General features: G+C 37.0%; 1 protein-coding gene across 2 annotated transcripts in view; it reads right to left on the bottom strand.

Annotated features, from left to right (window-relative positions):
* The window catches only part of DACH2 (dachshund family transcription factor 2), a 330,706-nt gene that overhangs the window by 56,972 nt on the left and 248,481 nt on the right, over positions 1 to 25,253 (bottom strand). For both annotated transcript variants that reach the window (XM_068956818.1, XM_068956819.1), the window contains exons 4-7: positions 18,843 to 18,998; positions 15,456 to 15,628; positions 3,229 to 3,364; positions 1,282 to 1,362 (exon numbers count right to left, since the gene is read on the bottom strand). In XM_068956818.1, the coding sequence (XP_068812919.1) occupies positions 1,282 to 1,362; positions 3,229 to 3,364; positions 15,456 to 15,628; positions 18,843 to 18,998 (546 nt within the window). The remainder of the gene's footprint in view (positions 1 to 1,281; positions 1,363 to 3,228; positions 3,365 to 15,455; positions 15,629 to 18,842; positions 18,999 to 25,253) is intronic.

Genomic DNA, 25,253 nt, shown 5'->3' with positions numbered 1-25,253 from the left:
GGGAAAGATGAGTGAGAAAGTATAAAATATAAGAAAATTCCAGGTTCTTCCTCTCCCCATGACTATATCAGTCACAGAAGTCTGAGGAATAGAGCTAGTGATACAAAAAGGTGGTGGTCTTTTTCATTAACCTGCCCAGATAATTTTATAGAACTGTGGAACTACAGGTCACATGTAGCCTCCAAATTCATTTTTGAGTAGCTCATAAAACTGTCTATTCCCATCATTTTAGTCTCCTCGCAACACACATTAAATATACACAGTGCAAGCATTTACGCAGGCTTCAGATGTATGACTTTGATTTTTATAGATAATCTGAAATCACCTCAGTCAAAAGTTAAATCAGTTTGTATTTTTATTTATGATAAAATGTTCATATTTACAGTAGACTTACAAGTATACTTAGCTTACTTTGTTTCATTTTTCAGAAAGTCACTTCCTTCTCTGTCTTTTTCTTTACATCTTCCTTTCCCTCCAAAACCTTTACATCTCCCCCAGTATATACCTTTGCAGTATCTCTTCTGGCATAATTACCTTTGTCTTTCTTTTATTTCTTTAAATACATCTCATCTTCCCCGTTTTGTATGGTTCTTTTTGTATGTTCTGCCAGCATAATCCTCTTGACTATTAATATGATTTTTTTATATTCTGAAGAAAAAAAATGCCTTCTTCTTCCTCCACATGTATCCACAAATGATGCCACGTTTTCTCTATCATTAAGACACCTGCCCAGAGCTTACCTGCAAACACCAATGCAGGTCTATCCTCTTTCTCCAGTTCCCCACAATGACTGCAAGGAGAAACATAGCAGAGGAAGCACTTCCCTGTTTACAGGACAAATGCTATAGGTCAGGCATCACTCCTTCCTTTGCTGCCTCTCACTTGTGAGGTAATGTAACGTTATTAGACATGAAATACGGCTTATTTCCCTCATCTAAGTATCAGTATTAGAGTCGCCTGCACACGCCACTGGAGGAAAAGAAACAATACCATGTAACTAATCAAGTATTTGCTGGCAACCTCATAAATAATTGAGTCAAAAGACTGGCAGAATGTTAGTCCAATATTACATAAATACAGGGAAGCAAAGACCTGCTTGTTTACATTTCCTAAGAAGAACGTGATCTAAATTCACTGGATACATTATTCATTGCAATTACAAACTTAACTCTCTTAAATTTATAATATTATGCCAGCAGATATGCAAATACTAGAAAAAGGAATAAAAGAGACCATAAATGCAATTAAATGTCTGATACGAAAAACAATCTGCAATTTTACCTTTCTCTTTTTGTATTTTTTTTAGGCTGGTCCCAGTTTCTTGATCAATGAGTTCTCCTTCTCTGCTGTTGCTCAGCATAGCTAAAAAAAAAAAAAAAAAACAGAGAGCACAGCTGCATAAGACTGTCAGTAAAAAAGGATAACGTCAAATAATATTATTAAACAACAACATTTAAGGAAAATATTAAATTCTACTTTCTTTTTGCCAATATTTTGTTATTTTGACACTTATTTTTACGATATAAGTTCTAAAGCAAACGGCTGCTTTCACTGTCCACAGGGATTCCAACTCAGCACAGAGCTAAGATATACAGCAAAAGTAAATTTGCTCAAGTTGGTTAAACAAAGAATCAAAATTACTACTGGGATCAATGCAATGTCTTACAAAATGTTCACATTAACTAATTAGAAAAGTACTTCACAGAAATGATTTTGGGGAAAATGCCTTTAATAGAGCAAAGGATTTAAGAATTAGTTAATTATATAAGGCAGCAAGTTTAATAAAGAAATACAGGCAATTAGTGAACCAAATGGATAGATGGCAGCTAAAAAAAAATCCTACGTACTGCTGAGAGAAATTCTTTACTTAACACCTGCAAAATCAGTGAGATGTGTTAAGTTTATGATTTCAGAAAGCTTACTTTCTTTGTTCTTATTTGATTAAAACATTTCTTTCTCTGTGTTCAACCAATTATGGAATTTAAAGTCATTGCAGTTAGGAGACTTGTTAAAAACTTCATGCTCATATTTTAGGGAAAGCTTTTCTTGGAAATTGCAGAAGTAGAACTATAGATATGTACTTTTAAGTATATATACATACTTTTATAAGAGTAAGCATTAGACCTGGACATAGACGGATGTTTGGTTCAACATAAATTAAACTTATCTTTCTTTAAAAAAATCTCAGCAAGATTTCTGGAGCTTAGAGGCTTGTCGTGCTGGCTACTGCTATTTGTAATACAAGTTATAGCAGCTTTCAAAAGCTACAGTGAAGATAAAGGTCACTCCTTTGCTGTCGATATAGGAAGTTACATTTCTTATCCTGTGTATTTCTAGCCCTATTTTAAATATAAGAAACCTGAAGGAAATCTACTTTCTAGTCACTGTCCTGTATATATGTCTAGGCAAACTAGCTCAGTTTATATCTACAAGTTTGTGCAGTGCCAGCTGTGCTACGTAGTGCAATGGTGCTTGCAGCACAGACAATAGTCAAAATTGCAAAATCCAAGCAAGCAGCTAAGTAGTTATTTGATAGGAGTGGGTCTACACTGACTTCCACGGATCCCTGGCTGCACTGCTTTTGTAGTTTAAATCTAGTTCAACAGTGCTTATATAGGCTACGGTTACTGTGAGGACCACAGTGTTGACATACAGTGACATGAAGAAATGTTAATTGTCTTGTCCCATACCCCTCTTGGAAGCACCAAGAATAGGATCTAAACTTTCTCTAGTCCAAATCTGCATTTTAAAAATAAGATTAATAAAGCACAGACTGCTAAAGCTGTGGTGGAGAGACCAAACAATCAAAAAGCCCTCAGCCTCATGACAACGATGGCCTACACGGGCAAGAGGCAGTTTTTGGAAGGGAATAGCTATCATATCATCTGTGAGTTTTCTGAGGTACATACAAAGAAAAATGTATCTTGGTATTCTTCTGTTCTAGTTGCCTTCAGAAGCGTTTTCTTACTCTAGCACGGAGGGTCCTGCTACAAAAGTGGTGACAGCTTCTGTGCATGAGTAGGTGCAGACACAGAATGAATCGCAGAGGCTGGGCTCTGCACAGTGACAAACTTTCTATTTTTTAAAAACTGAGTGCTTCCTCGAGTTTCAAAACTATGTCTCCTAACTTCCCCACAGAGAAATATTTGCTTCAAGAAACTCCTAAATTTATTCAGGTCAATAATTTCTAAGGGGGACGAGGCTGCCACATAGTGATAAAGGACCAACCAATTCTGTCTGGTGTGTTGTCCAGCTGGGAAGGAGAGCTAGACACACTACTGCTCTGGTGTGAAGATGCATGGCTCCCAGGTCTCTGACTGTCTTCTAGAGAGGGAGCTGGAGAAGGGCTGTCTTGAATCCGTTCCTTAAAACAGAAAAAAAACCAAGGTCTGTGTAGTTTGATTAACGAACTTCACAATGAAAAAACAAAGGTGGCTAAAAGAGCAATAACAAATATTCTTTGCAAGGTAAATAATGAATAGAATCCACATTAAAAGAGCTGGTATAATCTTCCACATGCAATGTATCTGGGCACAGTTTTTCATCCACAGTGTCACAACCTACACTTACCATCTTTTTTTTTCTCTTGTACCTTCTTATTTTTTAACTTTTTCACACAGAGGATATAAAGAATGCTCCAGTACACACTAGTTTTAATCTACTGACATTAACACTGAGATGAGCTGCATTTTCAATAAGCAATCCAGATTTTGACTAAATCGGCACTAAATGCAAAGTCAGATTTGGAAACTCACAGGAAATCATGTCTGTACCTGAATAAGTTATGTCAATGTCTCATCAAGACAGTGTGCAGTCAAGTTTTAAAAGCCATGCATGGATATTGTCTGTATGCGTTATGCATGTATGCATAGCTCAGTTATTTGTTCTCCAGTCGTCTTACATCTACTTCCAACCTGATGTACACGTGAGAGAAGTAACAACTTGTCTAGCTAAGGTTCAACGTAGACATAGGAATCAATCATTCAATGAGAAAGCAACAAAACTTGTATCATCCTGCAGCTCATGGACTTCTACAGTATTAAGCACCATAATCTAGATTTTGTTTTATCAGTTTTTAAAGCTGTTAGACTTTTGATTTATAAAGAAAGACCACAGATTCAAAAAATAAGTATTGCTGCAAGAACTGCCTCATGTGAAATTAGCTTACAGCAAGATCTATGTGCTACAGCAACAGTTTAAGGTGTTTTAATATGCCTCAGAAGAGTTAGATCACTCTGAAACCTGGTAGGCAGCAAGAACAACTGGGGTGGACCTTCCTGAGGCAAATGTGGCCCCACGTGGTCAGGAGTTGCTCAAGTAATAGCATCTGAAAATCATGAGCTTTTAATTCTCAAAATGTCCTTTAAATCTGTATGCAAATGGGGACTCTCTCAAAAGTACAGAGTTAAAACAAGAATGATTGAATTCTATGTTTTCTAATCCTAGGAGTTCTGAAAAGGCCCATGGCAGTGGTAAGGCAACTGCACTTCTGCATGAAAAGCACTTCTGGTAACAAAAATAAGAATGTGCTTGCAAATCCTTATGTGCACATTTGCACACAAAACTTTGATATTAACTCTAATGACTAGCTGGAACTGACAGTATTCCCGAAACTGCATCTTTGGAGTTGCCCTCGTCCCTGCCAACCAGCTGTTCTCTATGGAACCTGAGAACTGAAATATTAGCTTCTTTTTTTAAGAAGGGAGATCCTCTTGCCCCCACCTCATTGAAGATCACAATTACAGCGTAACCTGTCTCAAAGGAACTTTGCAATTTTTCTGCTTTTCTAACCACTTCTCAAGGATTGTGCATTGAGGGTGTGCAGTCTGGTTACTTGGTGGCAATTCACCAAGCACTTGTAAAAATACGCTGAATAGCACCAGAACTTTTTACACAGTTTTTGTTAGAAAATATGCTAAATCAATAATACAGCTTTAGCAATAGAATAGTAGCTTCTAATAGTTTTTCCATTATATATAGCTATAATAATCGCTTCTGTTCATAACCTACTGAGGCAATTCATTAATAGCAGTGGCAGTAAGATCGACATTTTCAAGAATATTCTGTTACCCATTAAAACCATCTCTCTGAAGCCCACTAATCTTCATATTTACAGATACACTTGAGAAAGATGCAAAGGGAACGTGAGAATAGATCCTCCTAATAGTAACGGGTAGCATTTGCCTGTTCCAATCACACCAGCTGAAAATGTAGCATTGAATGTGTTTTTAATAGGATAGTTATTGTACATTAAATAACAACTGAGCCTCAAAATCATGTAACAGATGTGTATCTATTACATAGCTGTTAATCCTCAATGGATCTGTTCTCACTAATTATCTGTTATTTAATGAACATACAATAACTAATAAATCTTAAAGAGACTTTTAATTGCAGTATTTTTGAATGCTAATTAAAAATGTTTATTAAGTTTTAAAAGATATGAATCTGTTATGTTGAGTCACATAATCTTAAGGTTTTGAAAACTGAATTGTTTTAACATACACTTTCTCATTATTCCAAATTCTGCAGGGAAAAAAGGTAAAAATCACTGATCTTAAAGTCTCAATTGTTTTCTCCTTGGTCTCAGAAAGACTGGTTTTAGAGATGGCTGAGACGAGTGGAAGGTAACAGAGTCATGACTCACTCTGTGGAATCTCTGTTTAACAAATCACATTTAAAGGGTGATCCCAAACTGTATTTTCCTAAATATATGATGAATCCTATAAATGCAACCCTGAACTTGCAAATACTATGTCTTTTACCCTAGTTTAAATAATTTTCCAGATAGGTTACAGCTAACAGACTACAACTCTGACTGTAATTTTCTTTCCCTGGATGTAAGTTTTAAAATTAAGATTTAATTTTGCAACAGTTAAATTTACAGAAAAGTATATAGTTTAAGGATATCTCATTGTCTGTTGCAACCATGGAAATGAATAACCAAGGAGAAGACATGCCAACTGTTCTGCAAAAAAAATCTATGAACAAAAATGACTACGAATTAACACTTAAGATGTCACACAAACAGCCATATATGTCATCTTAAATGGGAGTTATTTGAGTAATTCAAAAGCTGATGATTTGGAATAGCACAGTATTCCAGCTCCTTCTGGTAACTGCATTTTCCCATTGTCTCTTGTTATAAAGTAATCTCTGCTTCAAGTAATTTGCCTTCAAACTCAGGGTCTTAGTTTGAAATGTTCAGGCAGAAATAAATGTGTCAAATAATAATGTCATTCTTAATCACACAGTGAATCACTTTCTAAGAGAATTAGTTGATTATGTCATCTAACGTCTCACTGGTTACAAAGATTTACATATACAGGGAAGATACAGTTTTCCCTGTGTGCAATGAAGGAGCTGAAATTTTCTCTATATCTTATGTACCTACGCATATCTTATGTACATCTTATGTACTACACATGACAACAGAGTATCATCAGGTGAGACTGCCTATTGATTGAGCAATTGTCAATTTTCCGAGTGTTTGCGTGAGAATACAATGCGGAATTTCCCCTGCTATAATAGATAACGCTATGAGCAGACTCTTTTTTTGCAAGTAAACAGATCCATTTTTCAGTCCTGTAATCAGTATGCATCTATTTAGCTACTTAACAGCAATGTGCTCTGGTTCATTAGGCAGCTACTGTTGTGTCTCAGCCTAGTTAAAATTTCACAGCAAGTTAATCTATTTTATTACAAATGAGAACACAAGTGATAATGTCCTCACCGTTTTCCAAACACAGGGTTAACAGTATTTGTAACAAATCAATGAGGCCATTTAAATAGGAAAATTGCAAATGTAAAATCTTAACATTTTCTACACATTGATGACTTCATTTTATTTGTCATTTATGAATTTTCCAACCTTGTTGCTTTTCATATATATTTTTTTCTTCTGAAAATAGCTCAGCTCCCAGCAGCATGCTGCAGTGCAGGCTGGTTCTACAGGAGGTACACTTACAATACTAGAGATGTATTTCTAAATAAAGTTGCATGTTGTCAATTTGAATTTCTTTATTTTTCATAAATTTGCAAGATTCATAATCCAGGTTATAATGCAATGAATGCATACATATATCATTTACAGATTGTGAGAATTTTATGAAAAATCAAAACATTTCTCAAGATCTTACCTATTTATCTAACTACAGTACCTACTTTGTCTTATCTTTTCTCTCTTACAGAGCTGTAGCATAAATTCTCAAAAAAGACTTTTTTGGTATTTAATCCTTTAGAAGGGCAATATATTTCTGTCTTACTAAAGAACAGTGTCTTGCTTTGGCTCAGAAAAAGTAGTTACAAAGCCTGACATTGTTCATTTTAGTTGTGATTTAGGTAAACAGCACTGAAGTCATCGACTCATCCAACTTCCAGATACATCCTTGATTTCACCTCAGTATCCCCTTCCTATTCCCTGTGAGGTAGTATCCCACACAACTAATATGAAACAGTACATAACAGTTGCATCCACAATAGTTTTATTAGAAATATACATACACAGCTTACCCATTTTTGACATAATCATCTTGACCTTAATTCCTTTTCTCTGATTTTTTTATAGTATTGATCTTCATTTTGTGTCAAGAGCATAGAGAAATGATGTTGCTGGATTTTCCTTTATTTGTTTTTATTCTTAGTTCTAATGTAGCTGTAATTACTCTCCCAAATGTTAATCTATTAATGAGTTCCTAGAGGATTTAATGGCATTTCACTGCTGACAAGTAGGTTTTGAAAGTTTGTCTGAGTCCAGAATATTTTATTCAGACATTTATCTTGATATTTCATATTTAATTGAGGTGCTCCTTTTGTACCCTACAGGGCTCTACAGCCCTGGCAAGAATGCTTGGAATTGAACAGACCTTGCTAATGAAACTGTGAGGAAGGAAAAAACAGGGATTCTGGGTTTTTTTTTTTTAGGTCCAGACCAGAGTTTTCAACTACTATGAAAAAAAATTAGAGCTGATGACATCATTGCTAGAAATATATGCAGTTCATAGACTCTAGCAGAATAAATTTTCTGACACTAATTTGCTCACTACTTCCCCGCTGGAACCTGTATCTTGCCTCCCAGTGCTTGCCAAATCACCATTCGAATTCCCATAATGGACTACATCACTAAGCTGAACACCTAAGACCCTTAAAAAATCTGGAAACCACACAGTGTTTCTTTTCTCAGGAGGGGTCTACGCCGTGCAGCCAGGAGCACAGTGAGCTTGCAAACTTGCTGCAGAACTCCTTGCCTCCTCTGCAAAACCGCCACAACTTTGTGGCAGTGAAGAGCTACCACTGCTTCTGCCTGCCTGGCTGAATTCCACCCTCGGTGACTGTAAGAGAAGAATTAGAAACGTTAATGCTATTTTAGTTACCAAAGAATAAAATTGCTAACATTTTGCTTTATTTAACATTAAGACACTTGTTTCTTTCCAATTGACCTTAGTTGATAATACCACTAGTTTAATTCTACGAAAAACTACCCTCTTAATAGTATTCTAAAGTTTACAGTCCCTTTACTAATGCATTATCGCTGAACGCAATACAAAATTCGCATTTCGGCTTTTCAAAGATAAAGAACAATCCTAACACAGTAAGCAGAAGCTTTGCTAATCCTGAGGTGAAGCTGGAAAGTGTACCACAAAAATATGATAGAGGAAAGTTTACTATTTCTAAGTTAAGTGAACAGTGGCCAGGTTTATATCTTGAGTTATCTCAGTCTGAAAACGGGTACATGCAAAGAGGATGGAAGACTCGCCGGTCTTCCGAGCTAGTGATAATATCTCCAATTGCTATAAGAACTGGAGATAAACAAGAGAAACAGCTGGTGTAAAAACTAAGACAGGATCCGTATGTCTAACAGCCAGCTGGATCCCATTCATCTTTTGCAATGTATTGGGGATTCATTCACTTAAAATACATATTTTGCCATGTGAAATGCAATTTTTCCATTGTGTCATTTCAGCTGTAGTCAACTGGCATTTATTTTCTCACCAAATTTAAGAAATCATAAAAACTCTTCTATGTTTACTAATTTTTAATACCAGATGTTCACTTGCTAATTCCATTACCTTGTGACTACTTCCTATCAATTCATTAATTGCCAGCTGCTCAGCCAAACAGAAAACCGCAGCTAATCAGATGGTATTGGTAAAGAGCCAAACAAGAGCCTCCTTCTTCACCACTTCTTAAATTAGCAGTCACTGGGAAAACTATGCAAACCTTCACTGGCATATTAAATTAAGATTTTACCTTTACATTTCATTTTGAATGTGGAAGTATAAAATAAGACAGGCTCTTAAAGGGGAAACTTTATACCTGTACCCATCCTACAAATTGTTTCATCCCGTGCTGCTACTGAATGAACTCCCAGGACTAATGATGATAATGCTGTACCTAATCTATGTTATAGCTATATTAGTTATTAAGTACAAATGCAAATGACTAAGCCAGTACTAAAAAGACCTGAGCCAGAACTAAAAGCTAGCATGTGCACGGCCTAACCATATCCTCTTGCCAGCTTTGCGGGGGTGGGAGGGAGGGAGGGCAAGAGAGAAGAGATGTATTTGCTCCTTGCTGCATCTTTTCCACTTTCAAGTTTAAACTAAGCATTCACTGCTTATTCTTTAAACTAGCAACTAGTAGTTCTCGCTTATAATAAGCAGGCTTGTCATCATAGGGAGAGGAATATGCCTCCCTTAATGGGAAAGGGGATAAAAGAGTGATAAGAGAGTATCTGACGCAACTTGTAGGGACTTGAGTATCTCCAAATATAGCAGTTCCTCTGTAGCAGTGAACAAAAAGATAACTGCACAATTACTCCTTCTTTGCTACAGACACAGCCACAAAAATTAGCCTTCTAAGAAGCAAACTTAAACTACTTTGTTTCAACTACCATCCCTCTAAAACATTCTAGTACTCATTCACCAACAAGCAGTCAACAATGAACACATGCTATGAAATGGGAGAGCCTAAACCTACCACATGAAAAAAAGTCATAATTTTTACAAAAGTTTTATTTTTTAAACCTTATAATGTTCTGAAAACAATTCAGAATGAATTGAATGGATACAGTGATATAAAATTAAATATATTATAAATTCTGTAACTAGAAATGTTTTATACTGAGAAAAATTGTTTCAGAGTATTCTGAGATGGCTACATTTTTCTGGCTGTCAGGTAAATATTATGAATGTGAGTTGTACAGCACACAGAAAATAGCACCTCTCAGCAATAATTACACAGCCCATCTGTATTCTCCTTAGGGAATTTAAAATCATGTCATATACATCCTTTACAAATGCCTTAACTATTCCACAAAATCAGAAGAACAGAACACAAAGAAAAGGAGACTCAAAAATCCCTACTGCACGTCTAGATCATACAACAGAAACAATGTTTTGTTCTGTTTATTAGTAGATCAAAAAATTTCACAAGGAAATTGTTTGGAGTTGAGGCAAAAGAAACAATTTCAACCTCGCCACCAAAATGAAACATTTCATTTCACCTGAAGTTTCCACTTTTGAGGCTTGAGTTGTTTATAAATTAAACGTAGGTGAATTTAGAACAGAATTTTAACTCTTACTCCAGGCTCAGAATTCTCTTCTTACCTAACCCAAAAGGAAACAGATGAAGGCCTCTGGTACAGATTCAGTTCTCGCAAATAGTTCATTTAAGCCCATCCTAGCCATAGTCTGTCCCACCAACCTATTTCAAAGGACACCAGAGTACGGGGCCTTTCAGTGAATACGTGAAGACCCACACAGACACAACCACAGAAACTTGGCTCTTGCCAGCCCTCATTGCACTGCAACAACCCCCACTGAACTCCAAATATCAAGATGCTTTTGCATTTCTTCTCTTTCAGGCTTGAACCTGAACTCAAACCCAAGCACAGGCCAGCAGGTCCTCAAGCAGTGTCACTTTGGAGATGAGCCATACCAGGCCCTGGCTTCCATTTCCTGGACTTCCTGGAGTCCCTCTCAGGACTTCCAGGCTCTTCAGTCCCCAAGCTTTCTCCTATACCAGCTTCCTTCTCTCATTTGCTCCTGACAGCTCACTAGAGCATCTGCTCTGGACCCACATCACAGTCCCCTTAGGAACAGCGCCAGAGGCTTGACTCTTGCCAGCCTTCACGACATTTTCACAACTCTATTTGGCATCACTCTGGGAATACACTTTGGACTTCTCTTTTTCCAAGGTCTACCCCTAACCCCAGCCCTAGCCCTAGCAGGAAGAGGCAAGAACCGGCCAGCACTTCTCCAACCAGTGACTATTTATTCAGAAACAAGTTAAACCACCGTGGGTTTCCATTTCAGCCCCTGAGGAATGCCAGCCCCTGAGACTCTTCCGTGCCAGTCTCCTGCCCTCACTCTCCCCACAGCTACCCTAAGCTCCTTGGGCTCAGACCCGCATCACACTCCCTCCTAAGTACAACCCCAGAAACTTGGATCTTGCTGGGCCTCATCATACTTTCACAACCCCCATGTGACCACTCCAGGAAGACCTTCCTGCATTTCTACTTTCCAAGGCTTCAATCTCTCCCCTCCTTGCCATATATTACCTAAGAGCTGTAACGCTAGGAGTAGAGATGAAAGCTGTAAAATGAACAATTTAAAGGTGCTCCTGGTTAGCATCCTTCCCAGTCTGTTTTGCTGAATGCATCTTTGTTTAGCATCTTTTATTTTCTTTTGGCTGAAATTCTGTAAGCTGATGTGTTCTTTAGTCATATAAACCCCTTCTGGCTTAATCTGTATAAATTGAGATTTTAGGCGTACATTTTGATGAAACTACCTTAGTATTCCTGGTGTCTTTATCATATATAGTTTGAGGGCATCCCCAGTGGCCCAGTTACAGGCCTTATTCCACTATGGAGAGTGAATTGTTACGTAAGCCCATATGACCCCATTACAACGTTCAAAAGTGCTGTCAGTGAACAGAAGAGCTGTTCTCATTTTTGTTGCGACGCTCTCTATTTGCCATACATGTATATACAGTATGAAGTCTCAACTCCTTTGGAACTAATTTAGTTTGAATGATCTGTTAAGATTTAGGCATGTTTTCAGCATTCTATTCAGTTTGTGTTGTCAGCATAAATCATAATAGCTCCTTTACGATAAACCATGTCAATGCATATTAAAAATCACATGCATTTGTATATTATAAGTAGAATAAAAATCTTAACACTAAGTAATAACAACTCGCCGCAGTTAAGCTGTTTTAAAAACTTCAGTGAAAAGTTCTTTCTCTTTTACATAAAGGGCCTATCCAAACTTCACTTCTAAAAGTGAAAATAATGTCAGTGAGTAGATTCTTCTGAGTTACAGGAGCACTTAAACAATACTGGTGACAGCAAACTATTAAATTTATTCACTACTTTTCGATTCAAGTGCTACTTCAGCTAAATTCCATCCCAGACTAGTCCTCAACACTAGGCTGGCAAAGCATTTATACACCTAGGCCATTAACTAGAGTACAGAATTGATCCAGCAGAAGAATAGCTCTGGAAAAAAGAACAGGAAATTAGACACAAGAGGGTGCTTAAGTCATCACTGCTGTCAATTTTTTTTGTCATACTACACCCTCAGTTAGGCAGATTCTTCAGAACCATTTGAGCCAAGTTTCAGATGGAGCAAGCTTTTTTAGATGAGCAGTAAATCCCTGAAAAGATGGATTTATAACTGGGACACTGTCACAGCCCTAGCTACAGCACTGCTACTGGGTGCTGCTATGATCACATTAGATTATATTATGGATGGCAAAGAAGGTTTTGTGAGCCTGACCATTGTGACTACCTAATTTATAGTGTTCTTGTCAGGAAGAAATCAAATTTCACAGTTATGACATTTCTTTCTGGAGCACTAAATGTTAACTTTGCTGATCATGCATATTTTGGTAGAACAGCTTATTTCTAAATGGCATACGTGATATAAAAAGCATAATGACTTCACTGAAAACCTTTATAAAGCAGCTGATTCTCATACCTATAGAAAACAGGCCAAGTGGTGTTTTAGTCATCAGAGTATGGAAATAGACAGATATTTAATATATTCAATTCATTTTTCCCATTTTAAGTAACCTCATAATGTCATAATTACACTATATCTAAAACAGTCTTTTTTGTATTTATTATATGAACTTAAATACTGTTGCCATGTAATAAAAATCATATTGTTGATGGATAACAGCAGCAGCAACACTTTTACAGGTTTCCTTTTGTACAAGGATTTAATTTTAATTGATAGTCATTCAGAACTAGATGATTGTACACATGGGAAGGAAAGGACAAAGGAAGCCTTACACTGTAATAAAATTAATCTACAGTTTCAGCACTCAGAACAAATGAGAGAAAGATACAGCATCACTTGCCAGGTGAGAGCAACAGAGCACTGGATGCATGCTGCACCTCTCTCGCACTAGCTCCCGTTGCACTCTCCTCTGCATCATGCAGGCATAATTCCCACTAGAACGCTGGTAAAATCTGCTGTTGCTGTGGAGATGCTCTGTACGCTCTATTGCAGGTGCTGAAGAAAGCTTCACTAACATAAGCAAGAGCCTGCCAAAGACCGTGCTTTAAATGTAACTGCTTGCAAAAACTGTAAGATATATAACAAACAACAAGCATGATTTACAAGTATATATTTAATCTTCATTTAGACATACTGATAGCACTTAAATTATAATGAAATCTTATGAAGTTATTTGCTACTAGAAATATTCTAATCTTGTATTTAAGTTATGGTTTTCTCAATAGGTCACTGGAACAGCTAAAGACAAGGTTACTTAATGAAACTAATGGAACCTCAATTAATTTCTAACAACTCTGTGTCTTGTATTAACCATTGGGCAGTTAGATATCAGAGATATCAGACTTTTCCACCACCCATTCAACAACTGTGCAGACACACTGAAGAGAAGTTTTTAAAGACCTAAATCCTAAGTGGTCACTAACTGGGGGGAAAAAAAAAAACCAAAAACTGTTTTTACCAGCCTCCTAGAATCCAATAACAACAAAATGTAAACAAAATCAAAGTATTAAGACAACATTTGCCCTAATTTGGAAGTGGACTATCAATAAAGAAGAAAAACAACATGAGACAAGTTTAGAGATGCTCAGGACCAGGAAAATGACCACAAGAAAATTGAAGATCTGAAGACCTCTAGAACCTCAGCAACAGAGAGATGTTTTATTTTATGCTCCTGTAATTGGATGCAACAGATTTGCTTGCTTCCTTGAAAATATGTTCATATCAATAAACAGAAGTATGAATAACAAACATGCGGCTGAGAACTACTATTTTCTTCCTCTGCTGGGTGGAGAAACAAAATTGTCTGTGGTGGTAGGTTGTGACAATAAAAAGTACAATGCAATCCTGATTAACTAATTCTCACATCTCTGTAATATTAAACTGTGCTTCAGTAACTTTCCCAATGATAAAATAAAGATATTTTACCGTTAAGATGATGTATGACAAAGACAGAAGAGATTCAGTTCAGTAAGTCAGTGAAAGTCATGGGAATAAAACAACTCAGAACTTTTGAATTAGGGATAGGGATGAATTAGTGTTTAGGAGCAAAGTCAAAATAAAAAGACATCTACTTTCCCAGTTCTATTTACATAGAACTCCTATATTTAAAAATATACAGAAAAATGGACTAAGATTATTATCCCACAACATTGACAAAATTTTGTTTTGCCAACAAGAAACAGGCAAGTAGTGTCGAGATATATGCAAAAGTTAGACTGATAAAACTTTCAATTTTTGCTCAAAAAAAAGGGCAGATAGTGTTTCAGAGAATCCCACAGGAATTTAGAGTATCCCATCCTTTACATGCAGTATTCCTAATCTCTTTCCACTTCAAAAATTTGTCTCAACATATTTTTGGTATGTGACAGGACTTCAGCTCCCAACGCAGATACGAAATTTTGTTAACAAACTATTAGCAAGGGAATATAGGAGGCCCTTTGAAAGCCTAAACACATTTTATCCGTCCAGAAACAAACGTAGGCCTGGCTACTGCATACTATAATCAATAAGGTACTTCCAATGATTTTCTTGGCTGTTATCCTGTTCTAGAAGGGTACCGCACCAGAGTTTCTGGTATCTTCTATAGCATTTTCTTTTAAGTATAACATTAAAGTTTGATTTTAAACAGCAATTTAGAATAGCTTTTGACCTTTAATAGATTTAGGACTGCTTATTTACCTTGCATCTAGTGAGTGTTAAAATATCTGTTTTTAATTACATTACACATTTGTAGATAGAGCACAGCATCTTACTTCTTTAACTTGATTGTTCTTATATGTTCTTATTTGCTCAAACAGGAACAGCGGACTAGGTGCACTAGAGGGGGTATAAGCTCATAGCCTTTATGTTCCCCCAAAGGGTCACCGTGAAGGTTTTTCTTAGCCACAAAAAACTTTTTTTTTTTTCCTAAGTTTCATGGGTGACTCTTACCTTTATAACAGAGGCCCCTGCCCTGGAAAGAGGACTGTGCATTTGGGCTGCTGCAGCCATGTTAGCTATCGTATTGAGGTGGTTCATCTGATTCATTGCCATTGCAACTGAAGCAGGAGGTAGGCTGACGGGAAGCAGAGGGTGCGGCATCATCATAAATGGCAGATCTATCCCTAAAAGAGAGCACGGACAGGTTAAATAAGTCAATCTCTCATTCTAAAATCCAACTCCTAAATTTTTAGAGACTACACTGACTTTCAAACTCATCATTACTATGTGTTAATAATTTACAAGTTATATAGGGAATAACTGTCTGCATTCCAGAAAAGGCTATATAGCTTATATATGAAAAAACATATAGCTGTAAAGCAACAAACAATATTAACAAAATGAATATAAAACAGTGTACAAGTTCAGGGATCTCTATATTGGTAGCTTTACAACAAAAGTCACAAGCCAAGCACAAATTTGTGAAGATATTTATAAAAAGACTGACAGACTATTAATTAATAATTTTATTTGCCAATGTACTTCTACTAAGTGCTTTTACCATTATTAGTTCACATACACAACAATCTGACACTAGATTTTGAAATTTAGTTTTTATATTATGACTACTCCTTGAAGATAGGAAGCTGTGGATTGGATTACACAGTACTAGTGCCATACCATACAGTCTGTGAACTGGAATATGGAATGAGAACCCACAATTCCAGATTAGATTTTCATTTCAAAAAACACCATCTCAAATTGTCGTCCACTAAGTATAAATATCTATTTAAGAACGTATGCACTGCATTTGCGCCCACATGCAGATCCTGACATTGCCAGAATGGCGATGCTACCGTTAGCAAGAATCAGATTCCAGAACTTGTGTTTCATTAATATCTATTTCAGCATGTGTATTACTTGTCATATTTACTAATGACTACAGTACAAAGCAAGAGAAATAAACCAATCCACTGAGAAACCACTTCAGGTGTGTTTGCATTTAAGAATTCTTTAGAGAGTCTACTTGAAGATATCTACCTTTGGGCACCCACAATTATTTTTTTCAGCAAAACCAGAACTCATTCTGCCAGTCAAAATGCCTTATAATTCTTCTAAATGAAATATAGATTAGAAATTCTCACCACAAACTTGAGGTGCAAGTGGTAAATAGCATAATTATATAGCCAGTCATAACTATGTGCTATGCATATTAATTATTTCTACCTTTTTTTCCCACTTTTGGTTCTATCTTAATCATTATAAATCAAGAGAGTCAGTCACCATTTTTCTATATGATAGAACCTACAAAAAAAAAATTATTGACTGGTACAGTTTATGTTATTCCAATACAATGTATTGATTAAACAGATATAAAAAGCACCACTGCGCCCACCACAAAAGGCAGGATTGAATATACTCTGAGCTTCCGCACTACTTCTGTTTAGCTTGAGTATATTACAGTCACCTACTGTGATGTCCTGTGATTCACTATATTTTGCTTATAGAATGATCCATGGCAATATTAATTATGATAGGTAATAAAAAAAGCCCACACGCATCTCCCTTCACTTTAAACCACACTAACAATCCTCTTCAGTGCTTACATACATGAGCCTTTGTTCCCCTGCGTATCTCCCTTCACAGCCCAATAATCACTCCTCATACTCCATAGAGTTCCAAAACTCCCAGACACCATCTGTCCACATTGAGTTGTATGTCTACTTAAAAGTCCAATTGACATGCAAACTAAATGCAAACTACAAACAGAATTTAACAGCACATCACCAGTTTTAAGACACAATCCGTCAAACATTTCAGAGGACTATGAGGAAAATATATCTTACACTTGCAAATCATCGGACATAATGTCTGACATTCAATAAACCCTTTAATAGCGTATAGACATTTGCCTAGTATAAAATCTACTGGAAAATATCCTGAAAGTTTTCTCAAACAGCAGAGAACACAATATCCCTATATGTAAGACATGTACAAATACCACATTATGTAAGAATATAAAAGCAAAGAATAAACTATAGTGAATATGAGTCTTATAGGCAGGTAACCGTTAATCACTGGTACCTAAGCAGAGGCCAGAAATGGTCAGGCCCCTACCTTCCCATGAGCAATGCAAATACATATTGCAGGAGGCATTCCAATTGCCCTGATTTCTTCATGTCTGGGGCCCTGCACAGGTAGCAAGAAAATATCTGCTCCTAAAATTTTAGAGGAGCCAGAAGTGTCATTATCTGGAAAACTAACACCAAAAAACAACTTTCAAAACTTCAAGGATTTCAAACAAATATCATGGATTCAAAAACAGCGTGACGTTTTTCATTCTTCATCCACCATCTTTTAGAATTAATTTTATTCTTAACTAGTTTTTAAATATTAATTCATTTTTGTAGTATCCCAAACATCTTTTTTTGTAATAATTTCCCCTTCCTTCCCCCTTTGGGTATAAAGGAGAAAGGGAACTCTTGACCTCCCCTCTCCTCCCTTTCCAAAGGAAGAGAAGAGGGGTTTGAAGGGACATCCAAACTTTTAAGTGTGTCATTTCTGTTCCATTTGCTGGGTGCAGCAGGTGGCCTCGCATACAACTGGCAGGTACAAGACAAAATAAAGCAGAGGAACTGCTTCTGCTTGCTTTTAACAAGCCATTTTGCTCTTATTCCTTATTCACCTGTATGCATGTATTTGGTAGCCAGCATTTTCATCTGGAAGGGAATTTTCTCATCTACTTATACGTTTAAGGAATTGTTTGTTTGCTTTTTTTTTTTTCCTTTCGCCCAGGCCATGCAAACGTGGATTGGAGACTAGCAGTTCCTACTGCAGGAATGGGTGGCCATTCAAAGGGAAATGGTGTATCCCCCGGCCATTCAAAGGGAACTGGTGGCCATTCAAAGGGACTGGTGTATCCCCCGGGCTGAACGGACGTGATGCACATGTGCATTCCCCGCTGCAACACCCGGGGGAGGACTGACCTCACATCCCATTCATGTCCCCTCTCTCCAGCAGGAATGAAAGGATGGACTGCAAGCCCGACTTCCAAGCAGGGTTTGTGGGAGGGCCAGGGTCCTCCCACCACCCAGCTACCCCTTCTGAGTGCTCAGGCCTGCACTGGGACACCCCCACAGATACACTGTGGACTGATTAACATCTGTTTGAAACCATGCTCTGATGGACGCGTATATTCCTTGGTTTCCATGCCCGCCTCCACAACCTTGGAGCTCTTCTGAGGCATGGAGCTCTTCTGAGACCCTGTTCCAGCACTTTACAGTGGAACACTCCATTTCTCAGTTAGCAACCAAAACTCATCAGAGCTCTTTTATCCTCCATAACCAAAGAGCCTAAGTAAGCATCCTCATGTAATGTTTTTTTCCACATGGTACATACTGTTGGTGAGCAGGTGATTCTGCTGGAGAGGACTGAGTGGATGGGCACTTCCAAGGCTTGACTGCCCCGACAGTGTGGGATGGCCAATGCTGTGCTGTGATCCTGTTGTAATGGGAGACTGAAGTTTCTCTTTATCCCAGGAGGATTCACTCCCACCTGCAAAACAGGGTATGAAGGGATTGTAAATAGCATATTCCTTTCTTAAAGACATTTTGCTTGGTTAGCAACAAATTAATACTCTTCAACAAAGCTAAGAATCTAGCACAAAAAGTACCCAAAACCTACACCTGAAAAAAAGTTAAAAGTCAGGCAAAAAGTATGATCAGAAACCTTCAGCATCATCTACCTTCATAACAATGCTTTCTGGAAACAGAAAAAGTTGAAAGGTTAAGGATAAAACGATCCAGGTAAACATCAGCCACTATGAAGTACGGCAGAAAAGGGAACTTCTGAGTCTCTGAGTTACAGTCTCCTGCTATCACAGGTAATCAAGCCATATGGTCCTTCCACAAGCTAGTCAGCTTCCATCTTAGAGCTACTCACATTTCTTACCTCTGTTAATCCTGCTGGAAGGCTGCTGCAGTATTCACTGTTTAGAGCTCTGCTAACCGCCAACTTAACATTACACCGTGAACATGTTATAACAATTTATTCTTCTGTTACGCTATCTTTGAGCTTAAGTAGCTTTTCCTTCTCTGCTGGGTTTGGTCCTTGGGCTGTCCAAAGTGAAAACCTTCACTTTGGTAGGTTAAAAAAGCCAGGCGTCAGGTAAGACTCCAGGACAGGGCCTAGAAACTATTATTCTTCAGGAATTGAAATTGAGAGTTCAGATATCTACTATGCACAGTAATTACTGTCTAAAAGAGAAACAAACTATTTCAAACTAAACTCTAATCTGTTTGGTCTAGACTATCTATCTGGTCTTCCGAAGAGACTGTTCTGCAACAATTTTATAGTTGCCTTTAGTATTAAATTTATACAGATGAATAAAAACAAGTTCCTTTTAAAAAGCAGTTAAGTAGAGCATGATAGTGAATTCTGAAACAGATCTGGTCCGCAAAACAAACCAACTTAAAAAAATAGGCTGAACATTCCTGGAGCAAAAAAGTGTTCTAGATACCCTCCTTTTCTCAGGTATGTCACATATTTTAAACTAGATTGCAGACCGTTATGAAAATGTGTAACGGCAGTGTTGACTTTGTTTTGAATTTATGAACAATAATTTCAATTAGAATAAGTAACAGAATACTGTGATGCAGCAGGTAGAGGCAGCAAGCAAAAAACATTTTAATTGAAGGTGAATGTAGCAGAAACATTCAACATTCTTTATGACAAGACTTGGCTAATAAACATGATTAATACTGCTAAATGCAAAAGTTTGAAAGATCAATGACTGAGAAAAAGCAAATTACTCCATCATTTTAGCGCTATGTCCAAGTATGAGTTACCACCCTATAAAAGATTTGTAATTTGAAAAATGATGAGTAATACAAAGAAAGATACACTGAATTATGCCATATGATATAATATACCATGGCATAGTGTGGCAATCAAAAGCACTACTATGGCACTACTGAATACTGGTGCCAACATTTTTATTATAAATTTAATATACTGTATACTACTCTTTCAATACTTGACTGATGCTTAATATTCAAGTTATTCACTATGACTATTGTGAAATACAGGTACTGCTATTCGGTAAAATATTTCTCAAGTAAAACCTATAATAACATAACAATTGGCTGAGAAAATGTTTGGTATCCAAACTTCTCAAATAACTTTTGTTTTTCTTCAGATGCTTTTTCAGTGAATTTGAATTTAATATTTACATATTAAACCTTTTTTTTTTCCTGAAAATATGCATCACATACACCATGGCATAAATATTTTGCTTAGAAGTAGATTCTGTATGTGAGATAACTTCACATATTAGGGCAGCAGCCATGAAAACTGCACAAGGTTTGTCACAGAGATCTTTGAAGGAAGAGAAAAAATGGCACTCCTCATCTGAAAGTTTCACTCACCCTGTGGTCATCTACAGTAATCTTCCAGTCCCAGGCACACATAAGCTAAACTACTCATTTACTCATTACAAGTTACTCATATACTTATTTCTAGACATTTCTCTTGGCTTTCCAAAAACCTCACTTATCTATCTATCATATCTGTGTGGCCCCTAAGCTGCAATATCAGAGTGGCCTACCAGCTTTCTGTGCTCAGTTGCACGACTGTTGCATGCTCTACATGAAGTTCTAATATTCCTATTTTATAGACCAAGAATTGCACTGTGAAGAAAACTGATTTGCCTAAGGTCATACAGGAAACCTGCAATGGAAAGGAAACTGAATCTAGGTTATATCCTGTAGTCCAAATCACTGGACTAGTTTTCCTTACAAATGCAGACAATAATAACTTCTTGCCCTGCAAATTCCACGCATAAATCTGTTCTCGTATTCAGTGCCAGCAACACAAGAATAAATTGCAATACACTTATCTCTGCAGTCCATTCCTGTTCCCTATCACTTCTCCTTAGAGAAAGAAAAAAAAATACTTCTGAGAGTATCCACGTATAACAAAAGTGCATGTTAAATGAAATGTATCGCATAGTCTGCAATATACCTCATAGATAATATAATACAGGTTATGGCATCCATCTACGTAGTGGGTAAATCACTGAAAATGAAAATAATAATTAGAACTAGCCCTTTCCTAGCGCTGCTCAATAGTGAGGTATTTCATAAGGGCAGCAGGATTAATTATCCCTAACTTACAAGCGGGAAAAGTTGAGGTGCAGAATTATGAAGCCCTGCAGAACTTGCAGACTAATGGTGAAACCTCAAGAGAGTCAGGTACCACAGCTCCTGCTCTGGAGCTGTATCCAATAGATACAGTCAATCCATCCTGCCCACAGTGAGGTGCAGAACAGAACTTTCTGTGCACAGCTAAAGATAACAGATTTAAAGGAAAATCTGTATCCTTCCCTGCAGTTCCTATTTCCATATAGTATGAAAAAATTACAAATAAATTAATAGCAAGCCAGAACTATAATAACATTATAAGCAAAATATGTAAAACGCAAACTGTTGACAATATATTAAATTCTTTTAATATCATGCATCTTTCAAAACCATTTATTCATTTTTGTGCATATACAGTGTCTTAATAAGCCAATTGCGAGCACTGACATCAGCAAACACATACTTACATATATACGTTAATTTGTATTTTCAAATTCTTTGTTACTGTACTACATCCTGTCTTTGGTACCATAAGCTTACAGGTGAAAGTACAAATGAAACTTTACGACAAGAAACATACAACATGGGATAGGGAAATAAATGTATATGAGTCAGGAAAGTTTGATTTTTTTCTCTCATTACATTCAAAAAGTTTGGTGTTTGAAAAATCTTACACTAGGAAAAAACGAATTTCTTTGCCCCTCTTAAGCTAGTGAAGGCTCTCATTGTTTATAAGACAGTAGATAAGGAGTTTAAAATAAATAATGAACCATATTACTGTATAGAGAAAGATGGACTTCAAGCAATGTCTCTTAGGTATGTATGAAGCAAGAGGAGAGAGAGGGAAAAATATATGAAAAAAGAAAGCCAACACACAACACTGAAAGGAAAATCGGGCAACAGAAAAGAGCAACGCAACTTAGGTTATGTCTAACGTATGAAGGAAAATACAACTTTTCATTTATTTCAAAGGAGAAAGAAGATTTCATTTAAAAACATTAGTAAGTTGAATTCTTAAGTGTTGCTAGAATATTTTTCAAGTATGCTGACTTGTCCAAATGCCAGTACATCACTTACATACTTTACAAAAGCTTTACGTTTACACTATCACTCGCTGCCCATATGACCTTCTCTCCAACAGATAAAACTAAAGGACAAAAAGGTAATTTTTCCTTATCTTGTTTGCATTCTAGTCGATCTTGTACTTGAACAGATTGTACTCAGCGCTAAAAAAGGGCAAGAGAGACGAGAACTCCATCTCGGAGAGCTGCTGAAGCTTGTCCCAGTCGCAGGCCCCCACACAGAAGAAAGCGCAGGGACTGCTGTTTCCTTAAATATAGCAACTCTTAAAGCCGGAAGAAAAAGGCAGAGATACCAGCTGTGGAGCTGCGGTAAAAGAATGTGTTGGCAACCCTGTAGAAGCATTAAAAAAAGTCTGACCTGCTTCAGCTGCCCCACCACACAGAAAACGTGGGATGCACAGCTCCTATTATTACGTTTAGATTTGCAGCTCAATGCACAATATGAATGAAAGCAGGCCTTCTGACTGTATGCACTGTACGCGCCCGTGTACAACGAAATGTCGTGCATGCTTCTAAGGGCACAGAGGAAGAGTGAAGCTAAACGGATTTGGTAAGAAGAAGAGATATTTACAATATATTTAATAATTAAAGCCTGGCATTTAGCAGTCTTAACAGGTTATCTGAAAGAACTGACTTATCAGTGCATGAATTACACTTATGTTCAACTAAGCAAAAGCAAAATTAATGCAACAAACTCCAGTCTGTTCACTTCTAAATTACAGTGCTGTGAGAAGTAAGCATTCCCTTAAAACCGTTTTACAGCCAAATTGTGTGTGTCACTGTTCCTGTCCTTTCTACCGGGAATTCAGATGAGTTCGGATGTAGAGGGAATTAAATCACAGGTAGCACAAACAGATCTGGCAAATCAGCCTAAGCAATATATGCACATTCTGCTGATAATACCCACTGTACTCACAGCTCTAGCATACACTTGCAGGGTTATTTACAATCACGTTCAGGTTTGTAAGCAGAGAGACTCTGTTTAAGTTTCATTTTGTTTAGCTGAAGAAAATGAAAGTGATAAGCTTGGCCTCATTTCTCTGAAAATGCTGCTACTCACATATCTGTAGCTTTGGTAATTTTAAAACATACTGTTAAAGCTAAATGTTTTCCAGGAGTCAACCTCTCTGAGTATGTGCTCTTCAAAACAAATCTGAACAACTTTTTTGGTGAAGATATATTTGTGAAGATTAAATTAGCGTCTTAGTTTTATGTATTGAAAGATCTCCAGAAAGTAATCAAAGTTCAATTTGGTGACAGTTTCTTTTCATTTGGTTTCAAATTCATTTTATCAGCCTTAAAACTGTGAGGTCTACCTAAATGAAATCCACTCTGTCAGAAGCACCTTTGAATTGAACAACCACACTGTTTCATTCCATGTCTGTCATTTTACTTTTTGTTGTGATACATTTCTGAAAAATTGAACTCAAATTGTTAAAAGCAATTCCATCTTTACTATCCAATTTTATTCTAAAGCTATTTTTAAACATATTTTTCATGCTATTGGACCTATTAAGCATAACATCAGCTGCAAAGAAAGCATTCAGTAAATTGCTATTTCAGCACTGATAATTCCCAAGTATTTACCACCATTAACTTCTTTTATCAGTGTCCCACACACACTTAAGTTCTACGAAATTTTTAGGGCTATCTAGATCCCCAGCATCCCTAAAAAAATATGTCCACCCGTTTTCCTTGGATGTTTACACCGGTGAACAGTGCCCAACTTGGAAGCAGGATGTGATTCTCATATGCACTTTTTATCCACTTCCAAATGTGTTAAAATTCTAAATCTGGTTTCCTGAATACTAATTTCAATAATACAAAATTACTGCAATATTGCATTCACTTATCCCCATCCCCATTTATCCCTATGAAGCAGTATTCATATTTAAATAAAATACCATGTTAGGCTTTATCATATGCAGTGCCTTAGTGGATTTCAGCAGTTACCAACCCTACATAAAGGTATACAGAGGTATTTAGTACAAAAAGCACTGATATTCTTTATTTGTGATTGGACAGATAGAAAGGATTTTCCATGCATTTTGCAATAATTAAGTTTAAGAAAAGAACAAGGAATTGGTCAAGGAAGTTAGATCAGATTCTGTTGGAAGGAATCGAAGCCTGCTGTCAAAACCCTGCCAGAAAAAGTAGCATTGTTCATCAGCGCTACACGGTCATCTTGGAACAACTGGACACCCAACCCAGACACCAAATTCTGATTATAAAGTGGATGAGCGTTCCTCCTACTCACTTTCTGTCTGCCTCCGAGCGTACCTACCACATTTGTGTTACTTTGGGCAAGACACCAAATAATCTGACAAATCCATCAAAAATTCTGAACATATGATTACAATTTAGGCACCACACTGCAGCCACAGCAATGCATACGTGACGCACTCAATTAACACTTATGGACTCTCTGCCAGCATTCAGAGACCCTGTGTTTTCAGATGTCCTAGACAAGCTGATCTTACCAATATCCTAATCTCATCTTGATGTTGCGAAAGACAAACAGTCACAGTTTTGGGCCTCAGAGAATAGCCTCTCTATGTTGAAAACACTTTAGACAACAACTTTTTGTC

This window comes from Struthio camelus, chromosome 11, assembly GCF_040807025.1.
Source record: "Struthio camelus isolate bStrCam1 chromosome 11, bStrCam1.hap1, whole genome shotgun sequence".
NCBI classification, from domain to species: domain Eukaryota; kingdom Metazoa; phylum Chordata; class Aves; order Struthioniformes; family Struthionidae; genus Struthio; species Struthio camelus.
Note: the sequence above shows the minus strand (reverse complement) of the source record. Positions and strands in the feature narration are given on the sequence as shown.